Source organism: Neovison vison, chromosome 2 (genome assembly GCF_020171115.1).
Source record: "Neovison vison isolate M4711 chromosome 2, ASM_NN_V1, whole genome shotgun sequence".
NCBI classification, from domain to species: domain Eukaryota; kingdom Metazoa; phylum Chordata; class Mammalia; order Carnivora; family Mustelidae; genus Neogale; species Neogale vison.
In genome coordinates, this window is record NC_058092.1 from 102,109,033 (window position 1) to 102,136,072 (window position 27,040).

Genomic DNA, 27,040 nt, shown 5'->3' on the forward strand with positions numbered 1-27,040 from the left:
TATAACAGCAATGTAGACTGATGATCTAGACTGTGCCAAAGCATTTTATCTACTGAAAAGATAAAGGAACCTCTTGGGAAACACAGAAATCAAACCAGTAAAATTTTGATCACTGTCAATAGAGCTTTAAGAGTTTCATGTAGAGAGACTATGGACTCTGAAAAACAATCTGAGGGGTTTGAAGTGGCGGGGGGTGGGGTGGGAGGTTGGGGTACCAGGTGGTGGGTATTATAGAGGGCATGGATTGCATGGAGCACTGGGTGTGGTGCAAAAATAATGAATACTGCTATGCTGAAAATAAATAAATTAAAGAGTTTCATGTAAAAGGGTTTTGATAGTACCTAGTAAACAAAATTCAAGGTGCCAAAGGTGGTTAGGTATTTTTTGTCGATCTGGTGGAACAAGATGGGAAAGCATCTGTGATATCTCAAACTATTTCAATGGGTACCAAGAAAAATGGTTTCACTGAGAAGTATTCACAGGACAAATGTGCCAGAATGGAAATATGGGAAATGTCTGGACTTAAATTTAAATTTAAAAGAAATTTAAAAGAAAGTTCCATATGTTTTGTTTTAATCTCAACTCAATATATTCAATATATTCAGCTGATGCAGTAAAAGATGTATATCAAATAAACCAGTATTAGTATATTCTTTGTGAATTTTCTATTTGTTACCATACATTACACAAATACCAGAGATAATTACATAATATATCTGAAGAGAGCTCAGGATTGGATGTTAGAGAAATACTAGAACCCCAATAAAGCTAGACCTGCAACCACTGAGATGAAATCATGCCAAGCTTGTGTGTTGGTTTAATGCAAATCATGAAGTGGGAGTAGTTGAACATTTGAAAAGTGCAATTAACTTCTAGGGATTTGGTTTTAATGAAATATTCTACTAGAAATTTCAATACATTCTTTAGCTTTAATAAGACAGAAATGAAAATATGTTGTCCATATAAAATTAATAAAGCAAACTATAGAGAAACAAATGAACAAAGGGTATAATTTGAAACAAAACAAAATAATTATAAGAGAAAAACTATCATATTGTCTAACAAATGACACAGAAATGGGCTTATTATTTTATGACAAAAATGAAAAGTATGATGAATTAATAACCTCTTTCAATTTATTTAATCCTAAACTTTAGTCACATTATGTATGCTAACCAAGTAGGTTTAGGGTGATGAAAAACTTACAAAATTGGGGTGCTTGGGTGGTTCAGTGGGTTAAGCCTCTGCCTTCAACTCAGGTCATGATCTCAGGGTCCTGGGAACAAGCCCCACATTGGGCTCTCTGCTCAGCAGGGAGCCTGCTTCTCCTCTTTCTTTCTCTCTCTGCCTACCTCTCTGCCTACGTGTGATCTCTATCAAATAAATTTTTTAAAAAGTTAAAAAAAACTTATAAAATTAAGCCACCTGATTAAATATGACAGTCCAAGAAATGTTTTTTGTGACTTAATTGGTAGTAAATAAATGAAATATGTAAAAACCCAGACAGTATTATGAAGGCTAGAAAAAAATTTTAACATAATAATTAAAAGTTCAAAAGTTGGAATTATAAAAAGTGCAAAAGTATAATTGATTACTTTTAGTATGATGAATGATATTGTTGATATTGAGAGACATTCTCTACATACAGAGGACTACAAATTACATAATGACTAGCAATGTAAAAGGAAAGTTATAGGAAAAGCCTATGTACATTCTTCATGTCACCTCATGACTCAGACAAAGACAACTTTTAGGATGTGAGCCCCATCAACCAAAGGCTGTACCAATACTTCTGAAAACCAACAAATGATTTTTAAATCATTAGAAAAATGTGATGACTGATAAGTACTAAAAATGATACCATCTGGCAAGGAGTTTCATAAGGTACACATAGCTTAGTTTTTATAGAGAATAAAAAGTGATTTTTAATTTTTAAAATTTATATGTTGATTCATATATACTTGTGAAAATTAACATATTTTTAAATTTGCACCCCTGAATGAAGGCAGGCAAGAAGGAAGTTTAGAAGGTTATTGTAATAATGTTGGAAGTTACAAGGGTAAAAAAGAAATACATGAAATAAAGAAGTAAGAGTAATAGGACTTGTTGACCAATTTGATATTAGACGAGGAGGTGCTAGGGTGTTTCTGACTTCAACGAACAGGGTAATATCAGTTTTGAACATACTGAGTTTGAAGAACATGTGTAACATCCATATGAAAATATATAAAAGGTAATAACAATAATAATTATTGTTATCTTATATAATATTTATAAATATTTATATTGGGCTAGTGTTCTATATTCTTTCAGATACTTTGATTTTCATACCACTCTAGTAAATATAGTAATACAAGATTATTACTAGAAGCTCCTTCTTACTGAGCCCCTACTATTCCTCCATTCAGCAAAGTTATCTGAGCCCTTCTGTCTGTCAGCAGGATAAATCCCTGCCTTCATGGAGCTGACCTTCTTATGGAGGAAGACTGACAATAATGAAATACATGTAAAGTAGAAAGTCAGGACAGAGTCAGGGTTAAGAGGATGGAACGTGATGGTGTAGTTTAAATAGGATGGTCAGAGAAGGAGGTACTTGAAGAGAATCCTGAAGGAAGGGAAAGAGTGATTCATATGACTGTCTTGGGAGGGGTCATTCTCAGCAGAGGGCACAGCAAGGGTAAAGATGGCAACATACTTTTTGATAGATCTGAAGATCACCAAAAAGACCAGTGTGGTTACCACAGACTAAGTGAAGGAGTGAGTCACAGAAGATTTGAGATCAAGTCAAAGTAGTTGGCAGAGGACACACACACAGGGTCTTTTAAGGCCATGGTAGAATACTTGGATTTTACTCTAAGTCTTACATCTTAAAAGAACCACTTTAGCTCTGTATGGTTACAAGACTCTAGGTCAGCAAGAATGGGAGAAAGAGACCAAGTTCTGAAGTTCCAGGGTAGAACCAATAGAATTTACTAAAAGATAATTATGGGGTGCATAAGAGGGAGAGAAAACTTATGCAAGATTTTTGGCACTATTGACTCACTGGGTGAATGGTGAGACCCCTCAAAGAGAAGGTGAAGAGCAGGTTTGAAGGGAGACAATCTTAGGGTTTGGGTCTGGACCTGTGAAGTCTGAGATACTATGTGCTAGATGTCTTTAAATCATTTCAACAGTCAGTCTAATATCTTCAAGGGAGGTATGACCATTGTCCCTGTTTTATAGTTGCAAAAACTAAGGCTTTGAGATTTTCTTCAATTTAAATTCTTATTATAACCAATGGATTGGGACTAATCCTAGAGCTCAGCCAGCAGGCTGAGACAGTATAATATACTCAATGTATTTAATTCAAAAGTATTTCTTGAAGGTCACTGTGTACTTATTTATCACTCAGGTGCTGTGACCAGGAAGGAAAGGTTTAAATATGTTAACTTTTTGCTACCTTCCAGGAATTTGCATTGTTAAAAGGAAATGTAGATATAGTAGATGACACTGAAATTGTTGGACATCAGCTCAAAATAAGATAGCAGTAAAGATAACAATCACTGGAATAATTTAGTATAAGGAAAAAAGTCAGTGAGGGACAGAACTGTGTGTGACTTGAGCTCCTTTTTGGAAGATATGAAGGAAGATTTTAATGAGAAGGTGTTGGATGGTCTTCAGGCCAGAAACCTGCATGGTATAGTCAATATGTACCTGGGGATACCACGGAGACCATTCAGCTGGAGTAGAGAAAGAAAGAGATGGATGGGCAGAGGAGGGCCAAATTAGGCAGGGCTGTGAAAGCCAGGCAGAGCATCTTGGATTTTATCCCATAGGTAACTAGGAGCCAATGATGGTTTCTAAGGCTAGAGCTGAAACATGGTCAACATTCAGCATTTCTTAACTAACATTTTCCTAGAGGGTTGCCAAACTCATATTGGCAACACTTATATTTTACTTATATTTGATATTTTTCATTTGCAATAAAAGTGATCACATATAACATCTAGGTAGATATTTTGACATGCTAATTCCTTTTGGTTCCCAACTCATTCAAATAATACATTTTTGTCCAAAAAGGAGAAATTATAATGTGAGGTTATGAAAAGTCCATTTCCCTCTTAACATTCTTCCTAGCAACTCAGTTGTTTTCATTGGCTTTTATTAAAACAACCTTTGTGTGAACTGGCAATTTGTTTTGTAAATATCAATGAAAGCATATTTCAGAAAATGCAGTAATAAAAACCAACCCAATTTCAGAAATATGCTTGCTGCCAGACATCAGTCTTCAGCTCATATTATGAGTATTTCCAGTAAGTCTTAAGTACACATTAACATGAGAAATAGCTCACTGTTTAAGATCAAAAAAGTTGAAAAAGCCTTCACTGCCTCTCAAATATGGTTTAAGGATTCTGTCCAATAAAATTTATTTCCCTTTTTGATAAAATATATTTGTAATGATCAAATAGCTCATTTTAATTGAACATTTTCTCCCCGAAAAAACTGACTTAAACTCAGTTTATTATCATCATAGTGTCTAAATGTTTAATAGTTTTGTTTGTTTGACAGGTCTGGGATATTAACATTTCAGCAATACATATCTTGATCCATATCCACCTTATTAAATCTTTTCAAGAATTACAACTTTGTCCAAGATTTGAAGGAACTCTATTACTATTTTTCAGATATGCACAACTCAGCTATTGTCACTAAGCTACATTTAATAAGAGAAAAATATTGTTCCTCAACTGAAGTAGAGTACGGAAAGACTACTAACTAAATTTTCTGAAGAACTTCCCCTTGAATGCCTCCTGGCTGGCAGAAGACATACCTGAGAAGTGAAACAGTATCATTGCATAGTTGTTTTCTAGGCATTGTCATAATTGTGTTATGTATCTGTGGTGATGCTTTTTTATGTAGCTGTTTTCTGTCCCTTCCTTTTCTCTCAGAACACACCTCCACCATCTACTAACTATCCTGGTTTCCACAATATATATTTCTTCATGTTTCAAAGTAAATCAGGGAATTCGTTCCACTAATATAGTTTGAGTGTGATACCTTGTGCCCACAACCATGCTAGTCATCGTGGGGTAGGTACAAGGGGTATAAAGATGTTCTTTGCTAGGAAGCAGCTCACATTATACTTGTGCTCTATAAAACATAAATTGATAGCACATAATTCAAGGCATTCTGTAACTAAGTACTGAGTTATAAGATAAAGCCTAGGGCCAAAGTGAGGGAAGTTAAATTGTAAGCATAGAAAAAGAGGGCATTGCCATGTATAGCAGCAATTTGTGTCTTTGATGCAAATATTACTAGTTACTTGAAAAGTATCATACATTTCAATGTATAAAAACATACATTTAAAATGAAAATATAGAAATTGGAAGCAAGACCTCCTGAGTGTCATTAAGAATCTCAATATGTTATGGTAGATGTTCCCAAATATTTTTGATTATATAGATATTTATATTTAAGAAGAACTGAAGTCTTAATCAAGAAGTAAAATCTTAGTGATAAATTATAAAGCAAATGACATTAAGTGTCCAGTCCCTAATGCTGGGTATTAGGGAACAAAAATCATAATTATAAAATGAAATCAGTGAATTAGAATAGTGAAGCTGGCTGGGTTAAGGGGTATGTGGATTAAACTTTTTTGTTGTTGTTGTTGTTTTTAATGTTTCTTTGTGGTGGGTCACAGCAAGCAAATGGAATAGTTGCTATGCCTAAAGATGGCCTCATGAGTTATGGCTGCCTTTTTGCTGCACATAAAAATGAGGCCTAAAACCAGAAACAAATGAAAAAAAAAAAAACAAACAAACCCTCAGGTATTCTGAAAATATGAAAGGATTTAATAAAATTAGGAAAATACCCCAAACTCTACATGTGAGATATCTAAATCCACACAAACAAACTTTTGGGGAACCTGGAATTGTGAAGAACACATTTGAGGCAAAAGTCCATAATATCTTTTTTTTTTTTTTTTTAAGATTTTTATTTATTTATTTGACAGACAGAGATCACAAGTAGGCAGAGAGGCAGGCAGAGAGAGAGGGGGAAGCAGGCTCCCCGCTGAGCAGAGAGCCTGACGCGGGGCTCGATCCCAGGCCTCTGGGATCATGACCTGAGCCGAAGGCAGAGGCTTTAACCCACTGAGCCACCCAGGCGCCAAAAGTCCATAATATCTTAAAGGAAAAAAAAAAAAAAAAGGATTTGCATCCGTCTTCTGAATATTTTCCATAGTGTTATCATGCTGTCACTTATCATAGAAAACACTGCGATGTTCTTTTACCCCGTGTTGACACAAAAGTTCTGACCATAATACAAAATTCCAATTGAAACATGTAGCTCAGTCATTTTGAAGCTATGTGACATTACCCAGAAACAGGCCTTGTGTAATCAGTAAGCTCCTAAAGGGAATGGCTACATTGTTTGAATAATTGCAGAAAATTTTCCTAAATTGTCATGAACAAAGCCCCTATTAATATCCACTTTCTCAGCATCACCTGTCATACAATAAGCTTGGAAGAAATGGAAAGATTGGAACTGACTACAAATTCTCTTAGACCACAGTGATATCAGCAAAATGGCAGACTAGGCAGTTACAGGTCCTCTGTACCCACTGGAAACATTAGAAGAACAACTACAGACTGACTAAAATCATTTTATAGGAGCTCTGAAACCAGTCAATGATCTAAAGTAACCAAGTGAATGCCCAATCAAGAAAAAGTCACATTCAATATGGTAGGAAATTTCATGGCACTTGTACTCTTCCTTGTCCCATCCTTTCCCCATGAGAAGGAATAGCCTTTTCAACAATTGGTGCTGGGAAAACTGGATATCCCATGCAAAAATATTACTAGGTTGGATGCTTATCTTACACCATCTACAAAAATTAACTCAAAATAGATCACATATCTAAATTCAAGATTAGAACTATAAAAATCTTAGAGGAAAACATGGGGGAAAACCTTCATGACACTGGATTTGGTAGTGATTTCTTGGATCTGACACCAATTGCAACAAAAGCAAAATCAGATAAATTGATCATCAGAATTAAAAACTTTGTGCATCAAAGGACACGGTCAATAGACTGAAGAGGAAACCAAGGAAGAGAAGAAAATATTTGCAAATCATACATCTCATAAAGGTTTAATATCCAGAATATATAAATTAGTCCTATAATTCCACAGTAAAAAATAAAAAACAGAAAACCTCCACTAAAAACATGGGCTAAAGGGGGCATCTGGGCGGCTCAGTCAGTTAAATGTCTGACTTTGGTTCAGATCATGATCTTGGGGTCCTGGGACTGAGCCCCATGTTGGGTTCCCTGCTTACTGGGGAGTCTGCTTCTCCCTCTCCCTCTCCTTCTGCCCCTCCCCTGCACTTGTGTGTGCATGCTCTCTCTCAAATAAATAAATAAATAAATAAAATCTTAAAAGAATATATGGGAAAAAGAAGATACACAATTTGGGGTGACTGGGTGGCTCAGCTAGTTGAGTGTCTGACTTTTGGTTTTGGCTCAGGTCATGCATGATCTCAGTGTTCTGGGATTGAGCCCCACATGGGGCTCCGTACTCAGCTTGGAGTCTGCTTGAGATTCTCTCCTTCATCCCTTCCCCCACTTCACACTTGCTTTCTCTCTCTCTCTCAAATAAATAAATAAAATCTTAACAAAAAGAAGATACAGAATTGGCCAAAAGTACCTAAAAAGATGCTTGATATCACTAATTATTAGGGAAATGCAAATTAAACTACAATGAAATCGTACTTTGCGTTCATTAGGATGATATATATATATATATATATATATATGAATTTTAAAGTATTGGTGAGGAGGTGGAAATATTGGAACACTTGATGCATTGCTGGGAGGAATATAAAATGGTACAGCTACTGTGAAAAATATTATGGCAGTTCATCAAAAAATTAAACATAGAATTATCACACTACTCAGCAATTCCTACTTCTAGATATATACTAAAAAAAAACTGTAAGTAGGAATAGGGACTCAAATATATTTTTGTACACTTGTATTTTTTTTTGTAAAATGTGTACAGTCATGTTAATAGCAACATTATTCACAGTAGCCAAGAATTAGAAGCAAACCAAGTGGCTGTCAATGGATGAATAGATAAATAAAATGTACTCTGTACATACAATGGAGTATTATTCAGCCTTAAAAACAAAACAAAACAAAACAAAACAAAAGCCAATCTTAATACATGCTAGAACATGAATGAACCTTGAGGACATCATGCTAAGTGAAATAAGCCAATCACAAAAAGACAAATACTGGATGATTATATTTACATGAAATACCTAAACTAGTTAAATTCATGGAGACATAAGATAGAATGGTGGTTTCCAGGAGCTGGGGGAAGAGGGGCATAGGGAATTCATTAAAGCATATAGTTTCTTTTAAGATTTTATTTATTTATTTGTCAGAGAGAAAGAGAGAGAGCACAAGCTGGGGGAGTGGAAGGCAGAGTGAGAAGCAGGCTCCCTGCTGAGCAAAGAGCCCCACGCAAGACTCAATTCCAGGACTTGGGATCATGACCTGAGCTGAAGGCAGACGTTTAACCAACTGAGCCACCCAGGCGTTACTAAAGGGTACATTTTCAATCAGGGAAGATGAAACCGTTCTGGAGATAGTTGATGATAATGGTTGAACAATATGAATGTACTCAATTTCGCCAAATAGTACATTTAAAAATGGTTGAAATGGGGTGCTTAGGTGGCTCAGTTGGTTCAGCGACTGCCTTTGGCTCAGATCATGATCCCAGGGTCCTGGGATTCAGCCTTGAATTAGGGTCTCTGCCCAGAAGAGAGCCTGCTTCTCCCTCTCTCTCTGCCTACCACTCTGCCTATTTATGCTACCTGCCTCTCTCTGTCAAATAAATAAATAAAATCTTTTAAAAAATAAATAAAAAAATAAAAATGGTTGAAATGGCAAATTTCGCATTATTATATTTTACACTCCCAAAAATACAAATAAAAATATCGTAGACCAGGCTGTCTCTAGATAGCGCCTTCAGTCACCAAGTGCTGAGGTTAAACACATTTTCCTCTCATGTGACCGATAGAGGCTGCCTTGACAGCCTCTACAAGACAGCCCCTATTGAAATTAAAGGCATCCAAATCGGCAAAGAAGAAGTCAAATTGTCACTCTTTGCAGATGATATGATACTCTATGTGGAAAACCCAAAAGACTCCACTCCAAAACTGCTAGAACTTATACAGGAATTCAGTAAAGTGTCAGGATATAAGATAAATGCACAGAAATCAGTTGCATTTCTCTACACCAACAACAAGACAGAAGCAAGAGAAATTAAGGAGTCAATCCCATTTACAATTGCACCCCAAACCATAAGATACCTAGGAATAAACCTAACCAAAGAGGCTAAGAATCTATACTCAGAAAACTATAAAGTACTCATGAAAGAAATTGAGGAAGACACAAAGAAATGGAAAAATGTTCCATGCTCCTGGATTGGAAGAATAAATATTGTGAAAATGTCTATGCTACCTAAAGCAATCTACACATTTAATGCAATTCCTATCAAAGTACCATCCATCTTTTTCAAAGAAATGGAACAAATAATTTTAAAATTTATATGGAACCAGAAAAGACCTCGAATAGCCAAAGGGATATTGAAAAACAAAGCCAAAGTTGGTGGCATCACAATTCCGGACTTCAAGCTTTATTACAAAGCTGTCATCATCAAGACAACATGGTACTGGCACAAAAACAGACACATAGACCAATGGAACAGAATAGAGAGCCCAGAAATAGACCCTCAACTCTATGGTCAACTAATCTTCGACAAAGCAGGAAAGAATGTCCAATGGAAAAAAGACAGCCTCTTCAATAAATGGTGTTGGGAAAATTGGACAGCCACATGCAGAAAAATGAAATTGGACCATTTCCTTACACCACACACAAAAACAGATTCAAAATGGATTAAGGACCTCAATGTGAGAAAGGAATCCATCAAAATCCTTGAGGAGAACACAGGCAGCAACCTCTTCGACCTCAGCTGCAGCAACATCTTCCTAGGAACATCGCCAAAGGCAAGGGAAGCAAGGGCAAAAATGAACTTTTGGGATTTCATCAAGATCAAAAGCTTTTGCACAGCAAAGGAAACAGTTAACAAAACCAAAAGACAACTGACAGAATGGGAGAAGATATTTGCAAACGACATATCAGATAAAGGACTAGTGTCCAAAATCCATAAAGAACTTAACAAACTCAACACCCAAAGAACAAATAATCCAATCAAGAAATGGGCAGAGGACATGAACAGACGTTTCTGCAAAGAAGACATCCAGATGGCCAACAGACACATGAAAAAGTGCTCCATATCACTCGGCATCAGGGAAATACAAATCAAAACCACAATGAGATATCACCTCACACCAGTCAGAATGGCTAAAATCAACAAGTCAGGAAATGACAGATGCTGGCGAGGATGCGGAGAAAGGGGAACCCTCCTACACTGTTGGTGGGAATGCAAGCTGGTGCAACCACTCTGGAAAACAGCATGGAGGTTCCTCAAAATGTTGAAAATAGAACTGCCCTATGACCCAGCAATTGCACTACTGGGAATTTACCCTAAAGATACAAACGTAGTGATCCAAAGGGGCACGTGCACCCGAATGTTTATAGCAGCAATGTCCACAATAGCCAAACTATGGAAAGAACCTAGATGTCCATCAACAGATGAATGGATCAAGAAGATGTGGTATATATACACAATGGAATACTATGCAGCCATCAAAAGAAACGAAATCTTGCCATTTGCGACAACATGGATGGAAATAGAGCGTATCATGCTTAGCGAAATAAGTCAAGCGGAGAAAGACAACTATCATATGATCTCCCTGATATGAGGGAGTGGTGATGCAACATGGGGGCTTAAGTGGGTAGGAGAAGAATCCATGAAACAAGATGGGATAGGGAGGGAGACAAACCATAAGTGACTCTTAATCTCACGAAACAAACTGTGGGTTGCTGGGGGGAGGGGGGTTGGGAGAAGGGGGTTAGGGTTATGGACATTGGGGAGGGTATGTGCTTTTGGGTAAATTGGAAGGGGAGATGAACCATGAGAGACTATGGACTCTGAAAAACAATCTGAGGGGTTTGAAGTGGCGGGGGGGGGTGGGAGGTTGGGGTACCAGGTGGTGGGTATTATAGAGGGCACAGCTTGCATGGAGCACTGGGTGAATAATGAATACTGTTTTTCTGAAAATAAATAAATAAATAAATAAATTGGAAAAAAAAAAGATAAAAAGAAAATGCATAGTTTGTTGGACTCTAGGACTGAGTGAGCTATAAATGTTTTTAAAAAAGAAAAAAAAAGACAGCCTCTATTGAAATATTTGAAATAATTGAAATATATATGAAAATATAAATGAAAATATTTTATTTATCTTTGAAAAAAAATCTTTAACTCCTTAATGCTGCTGGAGAGCTTAAATATAATGTCTTTGTCATGTATAAGTCCCCATTAAGATGTGTTTTTAAAATCTTATTGCCACTGTGCCTAAATATTTTTTTATCTAATTTGAGGTGTGATATTTCATGTATATTAATAAGACAAATGTTTTATATACACAGATGGCAAGTTAGTAAATGACTATTTGGTGGGCTTAATTCAGGAGCAATATTTACCAGAAGCAGTCTAATCCAGATCTCTCTTTCTCAATTTAAATGTTCCAGATTTGTTTAAAGCATGGCCTCCTTACCCAAAATAATCACTCCCCTTCATTTTACCTACTCGAATTCTCCCCATTCTTTAGGGCCTAGCTAAAGGCAAGTTATTTTACAAAACATTTCCTGACAATCACAGCCCACATTCATCTAACTTCTAGTCTCTATCTAGTCATTTAGTGCTTAGTAACAGACTGTCTTGTATTATTTGCTATCATTTCGTGTTTTAGGACCAACAAACATGTACTAAAAAAGGAGCAATTCTGGGGTCTGGATGGCTCGGTCTGTTGAGTGTCTGATTCTTGTTTTCCGCCAAGGTCATGACCACGTTAGGCTCTGCACTCAGCATGGAGTCTGCTTGAGATGCTTTCCTCTCTCTCTCTCTCTGCCTCTCCCCACCAATAAACAAAAAAAGAAACAAACAAATAAATACTGTCTTTAAAAAAATTAGCATATAACCCAACCTGAAAGGATAGCCCAAAATACAGATACAAGGTAGGTTCATTGAAACCAAATTGTAAATTTGTTGGTTCTCTGTTAAGTCTAGTGCAGCTCCCTGTGAACATGAGTTCTATATACTACTGATGTGAATTCTTTAATCAGCTAATTCTAAAAACTGGCTTATGGAAGACTGAAAGACTTCCTCTTCTCTCAACCCCCAGCGCATGCAGGCATACACATACACACAACTGTACATACTGGAACACAATATTTCTATGAATAGCAACTGTATAGAAGGAAACTTTGGGTGCCAAGGCAAAACATTTTTTGAGTACCCACTATGTGCACTTGGCTAAACCCTGAGAATAAGGAATTCACACCTCTACAGTCAGCTTTAACCCAAATTCAGAGTCTATTACATTGGTGGTTAAGGCATGCCTCTGGGCATTGGACTGCTGGGTTAATCCAGGAATTTTCCTCTTGGAGCAGACATGAAATCAAACTGAGAAAAAAAGATATATGAGAGGAGACAGAGGGCAGTTGTCTTCCCCTGCTATTAAAAAACATGTATTCAACAAACTGAAGAAGTTCATCCTTTGTAGTTAAGACTATGTATTATTTTGAGTTCAAGTTCTTTCTTTTAATATGTAAGATTTATTGAAATTATACTGTCTGAGCAGAACTGAGAAAGCTGAGTATTATTTCAGGTTTTCAAGCCATAAGAAAAAATAGTGCCTTTAGGTTTTCCATTCAACTAGGAAAATTATAGCTTCATATTTGCAACACTAAAGCTAATGCAGTGTCAGCACCTCCATCAAATTCTGTTGTTCAGCAGTTTATAATTCAAGCAGAAAGTTTCACTCCAAGCCCAAACTTGGCCTTCACAATCCCAAAGCAAATGGAGAAAAAGCTATTTTGGCTAGGGCTGACTTATAAAAGCAAAAGAGAGGGTGCTTATACAGACTATTTTGAAAAACATCTTTCAGAATCTGAGAACGTAACTGAGAATTACTGAGCTGACATCCTTCATTCTTAAAGAAATAACCCCAAATTCCATGACGTCATGTCAGCATCAGCAGAATCTTAATCACTTTCATGAAATTCTTCAGCAGGTAGAATTCCATATCAGACAGAATTACCTTTCATAGAGAAAAAAGCAGTACAGTAGAAAATAAGGACAAATAAGACTTTGGATATGTTTTCCCCTTAAGTGCTGATTTTCTAGTGCACTATCCACACACACAGAAGATGAAAAAAGAATTTTTTTCAGTTTTTAAAATACATTGGAATGGCAGACTGGAATTCCCAGAATCAGCCTTTCTCCATCTAAATGTTATCTTGGACTCAGAAACAACTAAGTGTGGAAGTGGATTCCCAGCAACAGGGGAGAGGAGCTAATGACCTCCCCAGTGAACTAAATGTTGGTGGGTGTGAGTGGGGTAGGGAGCGAGTCCGTTGGGGGGTGCTGTGCAATTTGAAGTCCTCTGGCAGGTGGGTTACAGACTGCCTGGTTCCTTTTTGCTACCCTACGAATGCCTCTAGCAGCCAATCCATCAGTACTCTGATATTTTACAGTACCTTCAAAATTTATCAAAAGTTTGATATCATGGTATCAGGGCATTGCATAAGGATATCATCTTTTCCTACCTGCAGAAAGCTCACTTGTATGAAATACATTGACATCTTAGCTGCTGCATGTCTCTTTTCCTACAGCAATCAGTGAAGCCCTACTATAGGCCAGGCTACAAATGAAACAGCAGGATTTCTGTCCTCCAGGAGAAGTCAGGAGGAAGAGAAAAGTTCATAAAGACGGCTCCAGTGTAATTTGGAGTGCCGTCTGGGCGACTTCGCCGAAAAGGATCCTGAGGTGTCATGGCTATACCATCTCTGTTCCCCACCACTCAGCTTTCTCCACACTTTGAAATCGCACCGATTCACCCGGTGTCCCCTTCCATCTGCCCTCAACGCCCATTCTCCGCTGATGGGACCCCGGGTCTTTCGTGGAAGGAGCGATCCTTCTGGGGAGAGCGGGATCAAGAACTGTTTTCGGCAGGGGCGACGGGGCGTCTCGAAGAGAGGGCGAGCCTGGCAGCGCCGCCTGCAGGCTCTGGCGGAGCTTTGGCACTGCGGGGGTCAGACAGGATTTGCGGGGCTCGGAGCTCACCTGATTGAAGTGTGCACCGATGAGCGAGGGTTCCCATAGCTTAGAACTGTTGCTCACAGTCCCGCCTTTCTCTTTCTTGGGTGCCATGCAAAAGACGGGAGGAGCATGGGCGTCTGAACTGGGCTCAGGCCTGGAATAAGCGTCCCTGCTGCCATAGCAACCGAAGCCACGCCCAGTTTCTGAACGACCTCGGTTCCCCTCCCCCAAACCTGCTCTTAATCCACAGGCCAACGGCTTCCGTCTCCATAGCAACCAGTGCGCAGCGGCAACCCTCAGGCCGGACTCCTAGACTCCTTGATTGAATTTTAGGATTTTCCAGCGGCACAACTGTGCAAATGGGGGAGGTCAGGCCGAGGCTGGCCTGGAGCTGGTCTGGTTACTTCCTTTTACTCGCTTGGCCCCTCTGCTGCTTCTTGGAGCCTCTCTGGCCCAAGGCATTGTCTAGAAACTCAAAATCCCTGGAATCCCACCCAAGACTTGGACACCAAGATTTTTTCGACCCTGGGCAATCTAGAATGGAGAGCTGATTTCCTCAAGAGACATCCCATGCCATTTTCTCACTCATACTAATCGGCTCCGACTGCTTCCTTATATGCAAATTTATCACCCTGACCTCCATCCTTAGCTTCAGCCTTGGGTCCTCCTCCCAGGGACTTCCTAAACAAGTGGGAGCACTTCTCTAAGAGATACTTTATAAAACTGTAGTTGGGGATTAAGGTCTTTCTAGGTTGTCTTCTCTGCCTAATCAGAGCCAGTTCTCTCAAACTGTCCCCCCACTGGTAAGCAGTCTTTCTTCCCCTCCACCCCCTGCCTCCCCAACACTCACCACTACCTAAAGATCCTAAAGATGGGGGTCAGATTCCCCCAAATAATAATGACAGTAATAATAGTAATCATAATAACAGCTCCTGTTTCACTATCACTGCTATATCCTGTATATAGTTCTATCATTTAATTCTTACAACCACCTTCTTGCAAGTCTCACAGTGTGTGACTGATGGCACCAGGGTTAGAATCTGGGATTGTCCGGGTTCGCAAATCCAGTGCACTTAATTAACCTCTACAACAGTTTTAGGACTGCCAAAATGAGAGATGCCACCATTTGGGGGCCTAGACTTACTTTTGTTTATTTTTTTATTACAATAAAACTGATTTAAGGTCAGACAGGACAGAACTCAATCGAAGGTGTTTTGCTTTCAGTACCTGTAAAATGCAATGTCTAACTATTCCCCTGAACCTGGAACTCGCCCGGGGGTGAGATGCTTCAATTATCCCAATGAACCAGGGATGGCTAAGGTGACCCTTGTGACCTGCGGTTTAATTTCATTCAGCACAACCTGCCAGCTGACCTTCTACAGGGGAAGATGTTCTAATGCTTTTTGTTGCTTTCTGTGAGGAATAAATTATGTGTGATGGTCATGTTGATATCCAGCCACTATCTCACTTCGTTTTGGGGAGGTGGAATGGGTTTAAAGATGCTGCTGCTTCCCAACTCCTATTCATAATTTGGCCCAACGAAGGGAAAATTTCTCCTCCTGCCCCAGTTCTTTAATGCAGATTATTAAAGAGAAAGCACAATTTCTAGAAATAGTCTTTTCATAGGAAATTTACAAAAAAGATCCACTTTTCCTTTCTTGCTGCAATATGTCTTATTACAATGTGTCTAAATGTTGCATTGTGTCTAAATATGTTATTTGTCTTCTGGGAGGGACTAGATCCATGCAGCCTAGTAGCAAGTCATACCTTGAGGCCCTCTCTTGTTAGGAGAATAAAAATGGCTGATGCGTAGTGAGCCCAGAGGAATCATGCAGAAAGAGATTTTCCTGAGGGTTTCTACTGCAACCACCTAGGCTGCCACTGATACATTATCATAGAAATTTCTCCAAACTTTTGTTCATCATTAAATTTCTCTTTATTAGGTGAAAACTGTTTTTTGGGTTGCAGTTTGACTCTAAAGACCAATCACTTTCAGACATATATATATATATGTCTGAAATATATATATATATATATATATATATATATATATAGTCATTGATTACATCATTCTTCATTTTGATCATAACTCTTCCCATGGGTTTAAACCGTCTGGGAAAAAGGTCTTTCATTTTTACTAGAGAAGCAGTAAAAAGTTTGTTGGCCTTCCAGTTAGATTTTATAAAAAATTTAACTAGATGTTTATGTGTGTCATACTATGTTACTAATTTTCTTTCTTCTTGAATGTGAATGCATATTTCAATATAAAACATTATGGACAATCGGTTCAGCCAAATTGCTAGCAGATGATTAATAAGATGGGTTGCAGATAAGAAAGAGGAATGAATGGAAAAAAATGGAATGAGGACAAAAAAGTAAGATTGTTTTTTAAAACTGCAGAGAAAGTGTCACTAGCTTCGTCTTATAAGTGACAGCTGTCTAACTCCAGTTTTTGCAGCAACAAAATTTATGTGACATATACTGTGGTAAAAACTGACTAGCTATTCATCAAACATTTCATTCTCTTTCCTCCTACTGTGAGAGTCGGAAGACATTTTTCAGCCTTTTTTATCCTTTGATGGGAACATGTGACTGAGTTCTAGCCAGGGTACATGAGCAGAATGATATATGGGTGCATCCAAGTCTGGCCCTTAAAAATATCTTGCAAGCATTATTCATGCCCTTCCCTGATCTGCCCAGATATTGGGGTGGCACAGAAAGCCCTGCATTTCTGAATGACCATTGTGACACAGAGGTACCAAAGTCTCCCTTACTCTTGAGTGCTACCCTGTTTTCTCCACCAAAGGCATTGCTTGGGACCACTAAGTGCATGAAAATAGACTTTTATTTTCTGAAGCTACTGAAATATTGGCATTTGTTATAGCAGCTAGAGTTACCCTGACTACTCTAACACTTTTGATAATTTTCATTTGAGAGTCAGCTTTTAATAAGTCTAACAGTAGCTGGCCTTCCCACAACGGCCTGAGAAAACAAGCTTGTGACTTTCAAGGAGGCGGGATGCAGGGCTGGCCACTGTGGGAGGGTAAAATGTCCAATCCTTGACCTTCTGGTGACTGTAGTCAGTGGTATCCACCCTCTTTCCACCCTTTACTCTGCCCTCCACCTGCTTCTACAGTACATTCTTTCACTTCTTTATCACGTTAATAAATTCCTTAAAGAAGAGGTTTGTATATTAGAGTAATACAATAAATTCGTCTGCTTATGTCACATACACCTATGGAGATTTTTGCTCATTTTTCAGAAAGCGAACCGTGACCCTTCACTAAGACATCTGTGAACATAAATTATGATCTAGCAAATGATTTAGAGGAATTAAACATTTTAAATGTCAAAAATAGAGATTTCAGGATGGAAGGATGTACTTCCAATATAATCTTTTATAGTTTCCTTCATAAAAGTCCTAAAAGAATAAAAGATTTTGTAGAAGACTTTTATGTAGATTTCTTTTAAACAGATTTAGAGAATTTGAAACGAAAGTTCTATGACTTTTGCCTACTTTTGGCCTATTTCATTATTCTAGGGAAAGTGGCACTGTAGATAATTTATGATACAAAAGGGGAAGACATTTTACAGTAACCAAATTTATAGGAGGTTTCATCATAGAACTGGTCTGTTTAATTTCAGAAAATAAGTGTGAATGACAATGGTCATAGTTTTAAGAAGTGAAAGCCATTCCCCCAAAAAAGGGACCCTGCCAAGAAGAGAAAAAGGAAAAAAAAAAAAGCATTGCCATCTGTCACACATTTATGCTTTTTTGGTATAATAAATTGTTTCCCCAACTAAATATAAGTTGAAACTTTATAAGCATATACTTTACTACATAAATTTTCCCATATGTCAGTGGCTAAAACAAAACTAGACTATTTGGAGGATTTTCTTTCTCTTTGGCAGGGTTACTCCTGGCTTGTTTCATTTAATTTTTGCATTTAATACTGTTTTGTTCACCAAAGACTGTCTAGTTTTAGGGATGTACTATTTCTTAAGGATATTATGATTATGGAATAAGTTACTTTTAAAGGCTTTATACTTCAATCTTATAGTGTTCAGAGAACTCTTATTTAGGCATGAAGTCAAGCATTATTTCTCATACCTGAAAGGATCTAGCCAGCTCCTCATGGATCTAGTGTTCTTAACTGTTGTCAGGTAACATCAGGAGCCATGGACCCATTCATTTCCAGGCCAACATTTCAGGCACTCAAGGCATATTTAGCTAGAACACTCTGCTTGCCTTTGCTGGGAAGTTCTCACCGATGTGTGCTGACTTTTCAGACTGGCATCCTATGTCTAAGAACACTTCTCACAATATGTTTGTTCTATTTACCATCATGAGCCTCGCGCCTCTGACCTTCTAACAGAATGTTGTAATGCACTGTCCTTGAATTTTTATTGCGTGTGATGCAGAGGGCTTGATCTCTTTCAGCTACAAGTTTCAAAACATATGGAGAATGTTACACCTGCACTCTATGGTCAGCATTTGCTTCCTATTCAGTTGTGAGTGCAATTTAAAGTGTTGACTTTAATCTTTAAAGCCCCTCATTGTTTAGAAGTCAGTTATTCCAGATATCACATCTCTCTCTATGCATCATCGTGGCAATTAAAATCAGCTGCAGAGCTCGCAAGTCAGAATCCCCAGTGGATTGTGGGGAGCTTGGGAGTAGATCATTTTCTAAAGAAGAACTTCCCTAAGAACCCTCTGTTCCTGTGAATGATAAAAACAATATTCAAAGTTTACGGTTTTGGCCTGGAATGTCTTGTCATATATCTATAGGTCTCTGGAACCGTAATTAAATGATGCTGATTTAATTTTTATTTTATTCCATGTTACTTGTGGCCAAGAGTTTAGAATACCAAATCTCTTTTTTAATGAATCAGAAAAATAACAGTTGTGGATATTAAAAATAGAAAAAGCTAAAATTCATCTGTTTCATATTTGTTAGTGTGGGAGTTTTCACTCCAGTATGCTCTCACTCAAGTTTTTCTTTGAATCTAATTTTAAATGTCTTCAGTGAAGGGATTTGCTGTAAATCCTTTGGGGACGGTTTTAAAATCCATAACTCATGGTAAGTCATTTCTCTAAATGCTTAGCTAAATGTTTGATTTCTTAATGTTTTGTCAGATGTCTGTCACTTACAAATTTGTGCTATGTTAAATAATAACTTTCTTTTTACTGTGTACAAGGTTCAAAACCTGTGGTTGAGGTGAGCCTTCATTAAATCATGTGCCAGACCACGGAACGATCTTTTGGGAAGAAAAGATATTATATGTCTATCTGTGTCCATATTTGTACCTATATCTATATATTCACTTGCTTATGTTTCTCTGGAGAGCACTTACTAAATACACTGGTCTTCCAAGACTGCACTTTATTTATTTTAGAGAGAGAGAAAAGAGAGCATGCGTGAGTGGGAGGGGGTGCAGAGGGAGAGGAAGAAAGACAATCTCAAACAGACTCCCCGCTGAGTGTGGAGCCTGACTTGGGGCTCCATCTCATGACTCATGAGATCATGAGCTGAGCTGAAATCAAGAGTCGGCACTTAACTGACTAAGCCACCCAGGTGCCCCAAGAGTGCATTTTTAAAAAATTACATTTCCTGTAGTCTAATATGTGGTGAATTCTTTGAAAAATCACCTTTATTACAACACATAGTTTTTATTATATGTATTTTATTTGACATCTTTTTTTTCAGATATTGATAATCATTGGTTTCTATGTGAAGTATAAAGTAATATTCATAGTACTGGCATCTTTTATGTTTTTAAGAAATTTAAGAGGAGATTTCATTGAAATGTAGAGTCTTTCTGGTAACAATATAGTAGGAAGGAAACCTTCTTACTGAAATCTGCTTTCTGTTTTGTGAAGATGTCAGCCTGAAAAAAGAGAAGAGATTTGCTTACATTAAGGAAAATTTCCTACTCTATTTCTGTCCCTTTCTGAACACACATTCTCAGAAAACATCTAATGAAGGCTCTGCCTTATGGCTGATATAAATGGAAGTAAGGAAACAATATGAAGAAAAAGAAAGTGCAAGTCCAGCACTAGGGAGAAAAGGAAGATTATAAGAAAAGACTCATTCAAACATAAAATAATTTCAGCCAATGCACAAGTCAATCGTACTGCTAAAGGTCATATTAGAGGCTGCTTTCTCTGCCTCACACTATTTCTGAATGAATCTATTCAGGTCTTCCACCATTTCCTTTACAGGAGCCAACCATTTCTAGGTTTGCCTACCAAAATAATGGCTTCATTGACTCTTTCTTAGATTTCAATTCTCTACTATATTAAACAAAACCAAATCTCATTCTTTGTTATGCTTTGATTGTTGCACTTCACTTTTTCTCTTATGCATAGCAGTGCCTTCTTTATGCTCCTAAAGATTCCCCCCCCCTTCAGCTGACTGTAATCTTTAGGCTTCTAATTTTGTTCACAATCAAGTTACAGAATTTGACAATTATCCACATTTTAAAACTTTTATGATTATTTTCACATAATGGTATGCACTCTACCTGAGTCAGCTGTCTTAATCCTTTAGAGTGTGGCCATTTTCCCTACTATACTTTTGGGTAATAACCACTGCCAATTTATCCCACTAAGTAAATTCCTCATTTTATTGAAATTGTTTTTATAAAGCTTAAGTTACTCACATTTATACCCGTAATCTCTCTCCCACCCCGTTCGCTCTAGTAGGAGTTTGAGACCCTGTTAATCTATTTGTTACCATAGTTTCCAAAATGCCTCAATATTAGCTTTTTAACTTTCCATAAGCTCCATCCTCAACACAACAGATCTATTAAAAATCAGAGAATCAAATCATGATGTTAAGAGACACTTCTTGAGATCATCCTCTATAAGAAGGGAAAAATTATTTCTCTTAGGCTCCATTCCATGCTCCAGCCCTTTCTGGCTATGTAACAACCTTGGGAAAATTAATTAGCCCCTCTTTACTTCAGTTTCCTTATGAAATGGGATAATCATGTTTGCATTATAGGCTTGTTGTGAAGATTAAAGTACTTAGTAGATGTAACTGCTTAAGAGTTGGCATATACTATGTCCTCAATAAATGTTACTTAATATTTTTTTGAGAAAGTTCTTAGAGTAGTTTCAGATTTACAGAAAAGTTGCAAAGATAGTGCCTGAATCCCATTTTACTCCACACAGCTTCTCCTATTATTAACTATTAAATTAGTATGTTACAACTAATGAACCAATATTGATATGCTATTATTAACTAATAGTTTTTACCTAATGTCCCTTTTCTGTTCCAAGATCCAGGATATTGCATTTCATTTAGATACTATATCTCCTTAGGTTCCTCTAATCTGATACTTTCCTTGCTTTTCCAGGACTTCGACAGTTTGAAATGCTAAGATATTTTACAGAATGTCCCTCGATTTTGGTCTGATGTTTCTCTTATGTGTAGACTGGGGTTATAGGATTAGGGAGAAAGAATGAAGACATAAAGTGCTAATTATCAGCATGATACCAAGGTACATGCTGTCAACATGGCTCACTGAGGATGTTAACCTTGAACACCTAGCTAAGGTAGTGGTTGGTAGGGTTCTCCACTAAAAAGTAGCACTCTCCACCACCAATTATTGATGCTATACTGTTTGAAAGAAAACCACTATGGACCTATGGACAGCCCACTCTTCAGATCTGGGGAGTTATGCTCCACCTCCCTGAGGGAGCCAGTGTCTACGTAAGTATTTGAAATTCTATATCAGAAATCTTTTACTCACTACCATTTATTTATTCAATCGTTTATTTCTATCAGTAAGGGTTCGTGAATATTTAATTTATTCTGCAGGTTATAATCCAGTACTACTTTATTTATTTGGTGCTTAGCTTAATTGTTCTAGCTTTGACCACAAGGAGTTCTTTCGGTTGGCTCCTGGGTCTCTTTGACACATTCTTCCCTCATTGTTTTCTCTCTCTCTCTCTCTCTTTATTTAACCCCTTCTGGTACTATCAGACATCCCAGGCTCATATTGCATATTCTCTGCCCCAACCCTAGAATCAGCCATTTCTGGCTGATTCTCACAAGAGCCCTCAAAAAAGAGCCCTCTCAAAAGAGTCCTGGTTCTTTTTATTAGAGAATGGAATTAAAAACCCAGATCTAGGTGCTAAGAATGCTTGTAACTACCAGAGTGTTGTTTGTTTCTAGGTGTTTTCACTAGGTAGAATTAAGAAATAACCTATGAATATACACTTATATGCACATAATTATCTCTCTATATACCAATTTGGGTAACATAAATTCATACTAATATTTATCACTCTAATCCAATACCACATGGTTCCTTTTACCCTGCTGATAGTTTATTAGCTATGCATCCATTCAGTCATTCATTCACATTGAGTGTCTATATTATATGCCAGGACCTAAGCTCAGAACATGACGGATGCTCTCCCTACTCTCATGTGGCTTAGAACTCAGTTACTAACTTAAATTTTTACTTTAGTGTTTTAGTACTCTCAAGGGCTGACACCACTCACACTCACTATAGTTTATTTTCACATCTGTTTTTCTCCCACCATACTCCATTCCTTCACTTTCAAAACTGTATTATCTCTACTGATGATCCATTTCCCTCTCCACCCTCATTTCTCTTCCTTCAACTCTTTGTCCTCTGGGTTTTTTGTTGTTGTTGTTTGTTTCTTTGTTTGTTTTTTTAAATCTCTCTTTAAAACACACTCCAGCATAAAAGTGACTGGGACACTTGATAAGCAATTTACTACTTCCTGTTTGTGTGGCATATTCTTAACCTCTTTCACATCTCATTTTGACTACAGAGTTCTTTAAAGAATGATCAGGTTATTACTACATGTCTCCAGAGGTAAAGGAAACAAAAGCAAAAATGAACTATTGGGACTTTAACAGGATAAAATCTTTTGCACAGCAAAGGAAATAGTCAACAAAACTAAAAGACAACCTACTGAATAGAGGATATTTGCAAATGACATACTAGATAAAGGGCTAGCATCCAAAATGTATAGCTTATCAAACACCCAAAAAACAAAAGCAAAAAAAATCCATTCACGAAATGGGCAGAAGACATGAACAGACATTTAGATATATAAATGGCCAACAGACACATGAAAAAATGTTCAACATTACTTGGCATTAGGGAAATACAAATCAAAACCACGTGAGATATCACCACATACTTGTCAGAATGACTAAAATTAGCAACTCAGGAAACAACAGGTTTTGGCAAAGCTTGGAGAAAGGAGAACCCTTTTACACTGTTGATGGGAATGCAAACTGGTGCAGCTACTCTGGAAAACAGTACGGAGTTTCTTTTAACTTTCAAAAAGGTAAATAGAACTACCCTATGACCCAGCAATTGCATTACTAGGTATTTACCTGAAGGATACAAAACTACTGATTTGAAGGGGCACATGCACCCCAATGTTGACAGCAGCAATGTCCACAATAGCCAAAATATGGAAAGAGCACAGATGTCCATTGACTGATAAATGGATAAAGAAGATGTGATACAGAGAGAGAGAGAGAGAGAGACAAGAATATTAGTCAGCCATAAAAAAGAATGAAATCTTGCCATTTGCAATGAAGCTAGAGCATATTATGCAATGTGAAATAAATCAGTCAGAGAAAGACAAATACCATATGATTTCACTCATATGTGGAATCTAAGAAACAAAAACCAAGAACATAGGGGAAGGGATGGAAAAATAAAATATGAGGAAATCAGAAAGGTAGACAAACTGTAAGAGACTCTTACCTCTAGGAAACAAACTGAAGGTTGATGGAGGGGAGGTTGGTGGGAGGATGGCATAACTGGGTGATGGACATTAAGGGGGGCACTTGATGTAAGGAGCACCGGATGTTCTATGCAATGATGAATCACTAGATTCTACTAGTAATACACTAATTCTCACTATTCTACTAATAATGTACTATGTTAACTAAATTGAACTTAAAAAATTTAAAAAGAAATATATAGAAAATAAAAACCCATTTTACTATTAAAAAAAAAAAAGAGTGATGAGGTTATTATGAAGGTGTTTGTCCTTGGTGGTATCTTATGATTGCTACAGACATGAATGGATTTGTATGGGATCCATCATTAGAGATCCCACGTGGTCTATTCATTCACCTGACTCCTGCTGTCAGGAATTGAAGGCCATGAGTTATTCTGTCACGAAACAGAGAATAATGTCTACTGATGCAAACCTCTAGGGTCTCCAAACTTAGTGTTTTTTTGCTGCTTGCTGAAAAGAAAATTTCTTGGCATTTTCATATATTGTTACATCGAGTCAATATTTTAATTCCTTTAAGTTAAATTCAACCCAATCCTTATTGTTTGAGGAGAATTAAAATTATCTCTGTCCACAAAGGGAATTCACTTGTAATTCTCTTTTTCATACTGTCCTAGTTTTGTTTTGATAACAAAATTATATTAGTCTATCAAATGGACTGGGAAGTTTTTCTTCTTTTTCTGTTTGCTGAAGAGTTTGAATAAAATTAGAATTATCAGTTTCCAGACTTTTTGGAAAAGGTCACCTACAAAACTGTATGGGTATGGTGAGGTTTTCTGGTTTTGCTTGTTTGTTTTAAAGATTTGCATTTATTTGAGAGACAGAGAGAGGGAGAGTGAGAGACAGCCCAAGAGAGAGTCAGCATGAGGTGGGGTGCAGGAAAAGCAGAGGAAGTGGGAGAAGCAGGCTTTCCACTGAGCAGAGAGAGAGCCCAATGCCCAACTTGATCCCAGGATTCCAAGATCATGAAACAAAGGGAACTGAAGGCAGATGCTTAACAGACTGAGCTACCCAGGTGCTCCTGTTTGTTTGTTCTTTGAAAAAAATATTTAACATCCAGTTTGATGTTAATTAAATTTTGTGTTCCTTAAAGGTTTTAACATTATTTAGGTTTCTTCATTATTCTTGAGTTACTTTAAAGATTTTTTTAAAAGATTTTATTTATTTATTTGACAGAGATCATAAGTAGGCAGAGAGGCAGGCAGAGAGAGAGAGGAGGAAGCAGGCTCCCAGCTGAACAGAGAGTCCAATGCGGGGCTCAATCCCAGGACCTGGGATCATGACCTGAAGCAAAGGCAGAGGCTTGACCCACTGAGCCACCCAGGTGCCCCTTGAGTTACTTTAAAGCAGTTACACTTTTCTTAAAAAATTTACATTTTTGTTTTAAAGTTAATTGTTTGAAGTTATAGTATTCTCCCATTATTTTGGTACGTAACTGTATCTCTTCCTTCAATCGGAAGGTTGTGTATGTGGGTTTTTCTTTTTTCTTGAGTAATCTTTCCAGAGATTTGCTAATTTATTAGTCTTTTCTAAAATCAACTTTGGGGGGCGCCTGGGTGGCTCAGTGGGTTAAGCCACTGCCTTCGGCTCAGGTCATGATCTCAGAATCCTGGAATCGAGTCCCGCATCAGGCTCTCTGCTCAGTGGGGAGCCTGCTTCCTCCTCTCTCTCTCTCTGCCTGCCTCTCTGCCTACTTGTGATCTCTCTTCGTCAAGTAAATAAAATCTTTAAAAAAAAATAAAAACAACTTTGGGAGGTACTTGGGTGGCTCAGTCGGTTAAGTGTCCAACTCTTCATTTGGCTCAGGTCATGATTTCAGGGTCACGAGTCTGGCTCCACAATGAGTGTGGAATCTGCTTGGAATTCTTTCTCTCCCTTTCCCTCTACCTCCCTGCCTAATCTCTGTTTCTAAAAAAATAAAACAAAAAATAAAAACAACTTTAGGCTTTTTGATTCTCTCTATTGTATGTTTCTTATTTTATAATTTTTTACTTCTTTATTATTCCCTTTTACTTACTAGGTTGTATTCTATTATTTTCAAATTTATAAAGGTTGTTGTTTACTATATTAATTTTAGTGTTTTGTTTTTTTTTTTCTTTTTGCTAATATAATCATTTAAGACTGAGTGTTTTCTGGTAAGTACTATTTTAGCTTTCTAGCACAAGTTTTGGTAAGTACTATTATTGGTATTGCTTTATATTTTCCAATTTTCATTATAATTTCTTTTTGATCCATAAGTTACTAGAAATGCAAGTCTATGTTTCTGAATGTGGGGATTTTTTCCCAGTTATCCTTTTAATATTCATTTTTGACTTAATTATATTAATTTATTCTGAATGATGTTTATTCTTTGAAACTTATTGACATGTATCTTATGGACACATCTATGTCCAATTTTTGTAAATGTTTTATGTGTTCTTAAAATGAATGAGTTTTCCTTATTGATGAAAGTAGTGAGGTCTGTAAAGAGCTAAGACTGAGTTCATATTATTCATTCTTTCCCCAATATTCCCACTTTATTGTCTGGTTAGTTATCAGTTATTTAAAAAGGTGTTAAAATCTCTTTCCTTAAAAGTAGATTTTTAAATTCATCCTTGAAATTTATCAAATTTCTATATTGTTCTGTACCTGCTGAAGCTGTGTCATTTGCTTCATACAAGTTTAGAATTATCGTGTCTTATTAGTAATATGCAATTTTCTGTCATTGTGTAGTGATTCTGTTGCTTCTAAAGAATGGTTTTTGCCTTAAGGTTTATTATTTTTATATACCAATTACTATGGCTGGAAACTGATCTGAATTTATTTCTACTGTATTATTTTGTACTTTCTTTTTGTTCTGCTTTTCTAGCTATCTGTGTTTTGGCTCCTTTCTTGTCATTTTATTGTTATTTTTTTATTTGCTGAGGCTTTTGTTTAGTACTTCATTTATATCCTATACTAGATACAAGTTAGACACTCCATGCAC

General features: G+C 37.2%; 1 protein-coding gene across 1 annotated transcript in view; it reads right to left on the reverse strand.

The window, feature by feature from the left end:
* Positions 1-14,384, reverse strand: part of SPAG17 (sperm associated antigen 17) — a 241,725-nt gene extending 227,341 nt beyond the window's left edge. Inside the window, exon 1 of the mRNA XM_044239012.1 lies at positions 14,298-14,384. Coding sequence (XP_044094947.1) covers positions 14,298-14,384 — 87 coding nt within the window. The remainder of the gene's footprint in view (positions 1-14,297) is intronic.
* Positions 14,385-27,040: the final 12,656 nt, after the last annotated feature.